Source organism: Otolemur garnettii, unplaced genomic scaffold (assembly GCF_000181295.1).
Source record: "Otolemur garnettii isolate 467f Iridium unplaced genomic scaffold, OtoGar3 scaffold00107, whole genome shotgun sequence".
NCBI lineage: Eukaryota > Metazoa > Chordata > Mammalia > Primates > Galagidae > Otolemur > Otolemur garnettii.
This window is the reverse complement of record NW_003852502.1, coordinates 229,049-237,606: the sequence shown is the minus strand read 5'-3', so window position 1 is coordinate 237,606 and position 8,558 is coordinate 229,049. Positions and strand designations below refer to the sequence as shown.

General features: G+C 49.9%; 1 protein-coding gene across 1 annotated transcript; it reads left to right on the top strand.

The window, feature by feature from the left end:
• Positions 1-5,379: 5,379 nt before the first annotated feature.
• TPBG (trophoblast glycoprotein) lies at positions 5,380-6,953 on the top strand. Its single transcript, XM_003796730.3, has one exon. It carries the CDS (start codon positions 5,380-5,382, stop codon positions 6,646-6,648), a length of 1,269 nt encoding a protein of 422 aa, XP_003796778.1. The 3' UTR covers positions 6,649-6,953.
• The last annotated feature ends 1,605 nt before the right edge of the window (positions 6,954-8,558 follow it).

Here is an 8,558-nt window from a genome sequence, read left to right as displayed (position 1 = left end):
ACCCCACCTGCAGCTGGAGCATCGCTGCCCAGTGAGCCGTTCTGCCAGACCCCACCTGCAGCTGGAGCATCGCTGCCCAGTGAGCCGTTCTGCCACACCCCACCGTGCCCCTCAGCCTTACGCCTGCCAGGTGCCTGGTAACTGAACTGAGTCTGTTCTCCTGTTAGACTGTGAGTCACTTGAGGGCAGGAATTTTTATCCTATCTTTGTATCCCACATGCGTCAAATGGAGGATGGCATACAGCAAGGTCTTAAAAAGCATTTATTGAATCGAAGTAGAGTGATCATGTAACGTTAGCTATTTGGAGAGCTCTACAGATTACTATATACAGTCATCCCTCAGTACTCTCAAGGGATTGGTTCCCGGATTCCCATGGATACCAAAATCTAAGGATGCTCAAGTCCTCTTATGTAAAGGCTTCGTACTCACAGAACCTGCAGACATGCTCCTGTATACTTCAAATCATCTCCAGATTACTTATAATACCTCATACATGCACATGCTACATAATCAGGTGTATTGTTTAGGAAAATGACAACAATCGTCTGTACATACTCACACGTTCAGTACAGACGCAACCCTCCTTCTTTTTTCCATCTGTGGTTGGTTGAGTCTGGGGCTGACTGTGCTTGTTTTCATTGCCTTTTCTCTATTTTCTCCTCCTTGAAGAATCACATATTTTCAGCCACTTTGTTCCTTCCCCTCTACCACGGACTTTTAGATTATTATTTCGTCAATATTTATTTACTCTCTAATGAATTTTGAAACATCTTTATTATATTTTATTTTACTAGTTCTAATCCTCATTGCACTGATAAGACAAGTATATTTGTTTGGACCTGTTTCCTAGCTTATATAAGACTTAATTTAGTTTGTGTATCTCAGACAAGAAGCCTGTTCTTTACAAAGTGATTTGAAAGCAGCGCCTGAGAAGTTTTTAATAATTAGCAATTTCTTGTCATTATTTCCCCCACAAATATAAATACCTATGTATTTAGAATTGGGGAGGGGGTGTTTGTTTATTGTTGGTTGAATTGTCCCTCAAGTTGATGGTTCTGGTTTAAGTGTAGGTTCATGGTTTTAGGATATATGTGTTTAATGTTCAGCAACACTTGACTTTTTTTTTTTTTTCAAATTTTCAGCTAGTTTTTAGATTTGAGAGTGTTCACCTTTATCAATTCCTTTGCTAATTTAAGACAGGGGGAAAAAATAACCAGTCTTAAATAACCTCAGTGTTTGCTCATGCTGGACCACACACTTCCCCGTGAGAGTTCCCAGGAGGGCGCCATAACCCCCATCATTATTTTTTATAACTTTCTTATACCTTGCCACTCAGGATTTAGCAGTAATATTTCAGTCATTCACTAATAACTTTCCTTTAGGTTATCAGAAGAAAGATGATAGGGCAGAGGAGTTTTCCTGGGGGTTACAAAGTGACCTACCGAAATATACTACATTGGTTCTTCTCTGTCAGGACATTCAGATTTCAGAAGAATAAAGGGGGGGGTGTGCTATGAAACCCTGTGCCACCCTTTAGAACATGTAAATAACATCAGGCACAAAAAAAGGAAAAATTTCAAGCTGTCGGAGTAAAGAAAGTACGACAATTTGGGATAATTAAATGCTTAAGGTAGTCAAATCAGTACTCATCCCAGTAAGTTTTTCTCAGTTGAAGAAAACTTCTTTAAAAAGTAGTTATTGGTCTACATGTCTTTCAGTAGAACTGTTAAAAAAAATCGCACTATAAAAATCCAGTTTGAAATATTTTTCAGTCTTTCACAAAGAAGAAAGCATACCTGTATGTATGCAGGAAGATGCATATGGTAGCTAGCTTAGAAAAATAAAACTTGTGTGTGATTCATAGACTATGATCCCATTCATATAAAAACAGCAGAAACAGACATACAAAGAGAGAGGGCAGTGGAAATGTGATTGTGCTTTTGTGTCTGTTTCTTCTCCCAGATTATATGCTGATTTCTTGCCAGATCAAATATAGGACAGGGGAGTAAATTTTCATTTCAACTATAAACAACAATTTTTAAGTGTGTTTCCCAAATAGTGCACAGGACATATTTATACTAAAAACCTTATTCACTGTTTCCTTGAAATTCAAATTTGATTCAGTGCCTTGTATTTTTATTTCCTAAATCTGGCAAGTGCTTTAGGGAGACTTAAATTATTCATCTTCGTAACTGTATCGATAACATAGAGACAGAGATGTAACAAGTCACAAGAAATAGCAGGAGGGAGAGTAATTAATAAGAGGATGATAATAGCAGGCGATTTGCCAATTATGGAACATATATTATCTCAACTCTCATGGAAATGCTTCGACATTTTATGAATGGTCCTATTTTACAGACTAAGAAACAGAAGTCACACAGACAGCAAATATTAAGTTTCCAGGTCCCCTTGCAACAGCCATCACCAATTTCCAGCTGCAGAAAAATGGAGAGGGATAAGAAGTAGCAAGAGAAAGAAAGAGGGGGAGGCAGCACCTGCTGAAGTGGCACCGAGCAGAGCTCTGCACACCCCCCAGTCTCACCTCCACGCTGCGCGTGAGGCGCTACACGGAAGGCAGGCACATCTGGACCCCCTTCCCACTTCCATCACTCAGTTGAACAAGTTACATAATTTATTTTTTACACCAATTTCCTCATCTGTGAAACTGGAGTGTCAAGACCTGACCTGGGTACTGAGGTGGAGAATACACGAGATAATTTCCGTAAAGTGTGATCAGTACGGGGGTGGGAAGGAGAAAAGACTGAGTCAACGCGAGTTATCAGCTACACGCCCCAGTTTATTCGTTTGTAAAACAGAACAACAATGACGAGAAAGTAATACTAATGATATCCATTTTGCCTCCAAGTTGTTTGGGGGATAGAATGAGAATTCATATCAATTATCTTTCTAGACTTCTAAGGTACATCTCACCCTCACAAGGGTGCAGTTGTTCTCTTGGGTCAGAACAGAGTTAGCATTACACTAGAACATGACTACACTTGGTTCCAATAAATGATAACCACACAGTAAAATGGACTCTTTTTGGTGTATAAAGTTCTATAAGTTTTAACACATGTATAGATTTATATAACCATTGCCACATCGGGAAACAGAACATTACTACAGCTTCAGAGATTCTTTTTTTTGAAGTGTTTCACATTTATGTTTCAAAGTACTTTTAAAAATAAGAAAAGAGATTCTGGTAAACGAGCAGAAGGCGCAGAGCAATGATACTGCCCAGGTCTCTGCGGCCTCCAGGCCCCTCCAGCTTCTGCCTGGGCCCTGTTTTGCAGCGGGCTCTGCGGACTTTTCCGCAAGGGGCCAGGCCTCTGCGGGCGGGCTGGGGGCTCTCTTCACACTGCTGTCCCGTCCCGGGGACAGGCTGAAGCATCGCTCACTTACAATCCTGTTTATATGACGAATCTCAATTTTCCTAACCCTGTTTTCCCTAATTGCTATTTTACCTCCAAAATGAAGCACCCTGGAATAATATGCCCTTCTTTCCCTTTCAGGGAAATTATTTGATTGGGACAAAGGGGATATAGAGATACAGAGAGAGCCATGATAAGGCCTTTAAGACCCTGGACCTGTCCCGTGTAACAACAGATCCTTCTGGGAATCAATCACTCCATCTGTGTCTGTCCCCAGCGCCACCTCCTCACCCGGGCCCCGGACGGCCCTGGGATGCTGGCCTCGGGGTCACACCTCTCCCCGGTGGTCCCTCCGCCCCGCTGCTCGGCGACTCGCTGGGCAGCGGCTGCACATCTGGCGGGGGCGGGGCTGTGTCCCGGTGACTCACGGCGTCGCTATCCGCCTTTTGTTTCTGGGACGCTTTGGCTGCGGTCTGCTTCCCTCTGCTTTTAATTTGGGGAGGAGAAAAGCCAATGAATCAAGAATGCCTCCTCTCTCCGCTCGTCTTTATTTTTTTCTTAAAGTTGGTTCTGCCTTTACAAGTTCCGTAACTACCCAGGAAGCGCGGGGGCGGGACGGGCGGGAACGCATTAGCTGCGTCCAAATCTGAAGTTTGCAGCCTCAGGTCCCAGTCTGCCCGGGGGACTCCGGAGCTCCCCGACGCGGCGCTGGGGTTCGCGGGGCCGCCGTGAGCCCCGGCGCAATTCCTGCTGTGCAGCTTTGCGCTGTTCTCGCCCCAAACCCGTCTCGTCACTGCAAAGGTGCCCGAATCAGGCTGAATTCCACGAGATTCGCCGGCGGATTTGTTCCGGTCCGAGGTAAAAGCAGTCTGCAAAACGAGGACCCACCAAAGGGCGGCCGGGCAGGGGGGAGCCGCAGGGACTCCCTCGCCTTTTCCCGCAAGTTCCCCCCGAATTTCCACCGAGAGGCTGCGCGCGGCCCGGGCCCCCTTCCCGGCCCCCGACCCAGGCCCCTCCCCGGGCTGGCGCGCGCGGCTGGGCGGCCGCAGTCTCCGCGGCAGCGCGGCCTCCCCCGGCCCTGGCTTGGTTCTTCCCGGCGGCGGAGGCTGGGCCCAGGCTGGGGAGCCGAGAGGCGCCCGCCGCGCGCAGCCGGGAAGTTGTCGCCACGCGGGTGGGACCCGGAGGCGGCTCGGAGGCGCGGGGCGCAGAGGTGAGCTGCGGGGACGGCGGCCCGGGGAAAAAGCCCCGCGGGCTCGGGCTGCGGACTGGCCCGGTCCGGCGCTTCTTTGTTCGCTCGGCCCGCCCGGGTGGAGATGACCCAAAACCTTCTGGGATCCCAGGGGCTGGAGGGACCTGGGCTGGGGGGCGACAACTGCAGGGCCCTCCTTTCTGCTGAGGCGAGAAGAAACCCAGGGAGACCGAACGACTCCCGTAACCTGAAACTTCCCTCTCGCCCCCGGGACTCGAGGAGAAGTCTGGGGGTGCGGAGACCCTGGGCGGCAGGTCCCCTTCGGGGGTGTTGGCGGAAGGAGCCGGGAGAAGTTTGGCCGGCTGCACGGGGAGTCGAGCTAGAAGTTAGGCGCGTGGGCGAGTGTGATCGCGAGGGAGAGGGCGGCGGCTGGACGGGTAGGTGACCAGGGACCAGGGACACTGCGCTCTGGGCTCGGCACGCGCGTCCCTCTCCTGAGCAAGGATGCGCTGAGGACTGGGGATCCCGGGCGCTCTCGGAGGCGAGGGGAGACCGGTTCCTGCACTCGGGGAACCGCCGCAGCCACTGCTCCTCACGCTTCTCTCCCGCTTGTCCCAGGTCGCCCAGCGGATCCAGCGAAGGGCGCCGACGCCAGGGACCAGGAGGAAGGAAGAGGCGCGAGCGTCCCGGGCCGCCGTGCGTACTTTCTGGCGGGCAGGGCGGGAGGGGGTGGCCCGGTTGCCGGGGACCGGCCGAGTCGCAGAGGCGTTGTCCCTCCTCCGGCCCAGCCCAGCCCCGGGGACACGCGCGCCGCGATGCCTGGGGGGTGCGCCCGGGGCCCGGCGCGGCTGCGGCTGGCGCGGCTGGCGCTGGTCCTGCTGGGCTGGGTGTCCTCGTCCGCCCCTGCCCCCTCGGCGCCCTGGTCCCCGACCGCCGCGCCCCTCCCGGCCCACCCCGCGTCCGCGCGGCCCCCGCCGCCCGGGCCGTGCCCCGCGCCGTGCGAGTGCTCCGAGGCGGCACGCACCGTCAAGTGCGTGAATCGAAACTTGAGCGAGGTGCCGGCAGACCTGCCCGCCTACGTGCGCACCCTTTTCCTCACCGGCAACCGGCTGGCCGTGCTCCCCCCCGGCGCCTTCGCCCGCCGGCCGCCGCTGGCCGAGCTGACCGCGCTCAACCTCAGCGGCAGCGGCCTGAGGGAGGTGCGCGCTGGAGCCTTCGCGTACCTGCCGGGCCTGCGCCAGCTCGACCTCAGCCGCAACCCGCTAGCTGTCCTCAGCCCCCTCGCGTTTTCGGGCCCCAACGCCAGCGCCGCGGCCCCCAGCACCCTGGCGGAGCTGATCCTGAACCACCGCGTCGCGCCGCAGGTGGACGAGGGCGACAACCGGACCTTCCAGAACCAGAGCTTCGAGGGCACGGTGGCCTCCACCCTGCGCGCCGGCCGGGCGCTGCGCGGGCTCCGCCGCCTGGAGCTGGCCAGCAACAACCTGCTCTACCTGCCCCGGGGTGCGCTGGCCCACCTGCCCGGCCTCCGCTACCTGGACTTGAGCAACAACTCGCTGGTGGGCCTGAGCTACGTGTCCTTCCGCAACCTGACGCACCTGGAGAGCCTCCACCTGGAGGACAACGCCCTCAAGGTCCTGCGCAACGGCACCCTGGAAGAGCTGCAGGGCCTGCCCCGCGTCAGGGTCTTCCTGGACAACAACCCCTGGGTCTGCGACTGCAACATAGTGGACATGGTGGCCTGGCTCAAGGAGACGGAGATCGTGCAGGGCAAAGCCAGCCTCACCTGCGCGTTCCCGGAGAGCATGAGGAATCGGGCGCTCTTGCAGCTCAGCCCCGCTGACCTGGACTGCGACCCGATCCTTCCCCAGTCCCTGCAGACTTCTTACGTCTTCCTGGGCATTGTCCTGGCCCTGATAGGCGCTATTTTCCTCCTGGTCTTGTATCTGAACCGCAAGGGGATAAAAAAGTGGATGCATAACATCCGGGACGCGTGCCGGGACCACATGGAGGGTTATCACTACAGGTACGAGATCAACGCGGACCCCAGGCTGACCAACCTCAGCTCCAACTCGGACGTCTGAGGGACACTGGGGACAGAACGAGGACAGCTCTGCATGAGGCGTAGACTACGCTTTGTCCCTTCCCGGTCTTGCTCCACTTCCCTTTTGCTCGGGACACCTGACTTAGCTGAGCGCGGTGGAGGGATTAGCTTCCTTGTGTTGAGTTTCTGGGCGTGTTCTGTTGATGTAAGACGAGGAACAGCTGTTGAGGGCCGCAGTGTCCACTGGCCACTGTGTTCAGCGGGCGTGGTGTCTGACCCTCACCTTTCCTGGGACTCCCCGACGCACGTGGAGGGATTTTCCGAGTCTGAGCACGGACGTGGACTCCTTGCTGTCTCTCCTAGTACCGTCCGAGGTGTAGCAGTGTACCCACACAGATAGCATTCAACAAAAGCTGCCTCAACTTTTTTGAGAAAAAATACTTTATTCATAAATACCAGTTTTATTCTCATGTACCTAAATTGTGGAGAAAACAATTGCATCCCATAAACTGCCTGCAGATCTTAGCAAGCTCTTCAGAGTAACTCCGTAGTCCACGGGAGTGCACCTGCATCCGGGGCATGCTTACCTTTGGTTGTTCTGCGTATTACAAAAGTAACTTGCAACGTCAGATGACTTCTCTGACAAAATAAATTGCCTTTTTGATTGCAGTTTATATGAAACTGTATGGAAGTTTTTTTTATAAACTGCATCGAGAGCCAACACACTAAATTGTTAAAAAAAAAATCAATAAAGATTCTTAAAAGAATTATACTGTGTTGGAGTTTGCTATTTCAAAAAAAGGGTTAAGGGCAATGACATTGAATGTTTTGTGTTCAGATGGCAATTTAGTCAAGATAGCTGAGAATCAAACGGTAGCCACGTCTTATAGCATAATAGACTTTGAAAATAGTTTTGAAATAGTAGATCCTGTCGGGATTTAAATAAAGAGTTTGAATATAGCATGACTCGACTTCTCATGGTCCCAGAATTAATACTATTTATGGAACAATTTTGTGATAGCTTAAAGAGATTGGTAAAAGTGAAGAGTTCTGTATGATAAACAATTCACAATTTAGGGTGAATGAAGTTCTTATTAGCACAGAAAAGTATTAGTAATAAAACTCCCCATGTAAAAGTTTTCTACAGATTTCTAGAACAGAATGTGAAAAAAATGCAAATGTATGAAAAAAAATGTGTTAACAGACATGTAATATTCTTATATAAAAGATTTAAACATACATTAAAAAATATCTCCTAAAATTATAAGGTAAATTAGAACCTGAGACTATGTTTTGAAAAGCATGTAAGGTGGAACATAAATGGTTAATAGTTTGACAGAGGCCCAGCCAATGTGTTCAGAAAGTTGACATGATTTGCTATGAACTTGGGGAAATAGCCAGATAATTATCTAGATACTGTCTTAACTAATCGCAGGTTCTTAAATTCAGTTCAGTATTTAGTAATTTGAGGATGTTTTGGTTTTAGCTAAGCTCTATATACCTTTGTGAAGAATAAATCTCTTGAAGGTATAAATAAAGGCAATTGTGATAATTGGTTGATATCATCAAGAATAGAAAACGTCCCCTGCCCCAAGTTTATTATCTGCTATTTAAACTGAAAAGTAAATTCTCTTACTTAGTCTCCAGGCTATTTATATCAAGTGACTTAAACGTAACCACTGCTGTTCAAGTTCAGTGAGTGAACTTGGATCTGCATGTCTCAGGCCTGCTTTCCCTTTAAACTAGTTATGTTCTGCAGGGCTTTATATTTGAAATAAAATATGCATTTCCATATTTTCATAAATAAGATAGGATTAGATAGTACTTTAGGTTTTAGAAATCCTTGCTGATTCCTTCTTTGAATTAAATTCAGAAGTTTTCAAAATAAGGCTAAATATGTAAATCTGTTCCTTTTATAGATTAGCTTATACTGTCAGAATATGAAGCTTT

What these genes read in the sequence shown, in the direction of transcription:
- TPBG (XM_003796730.3), top strand. Translation starts at nt 5,380, where the DNA reads ATGCCTGGGGGGTGCGCCCGGGGCCCGGCGCGGCTGCGGCTGGCGCGG.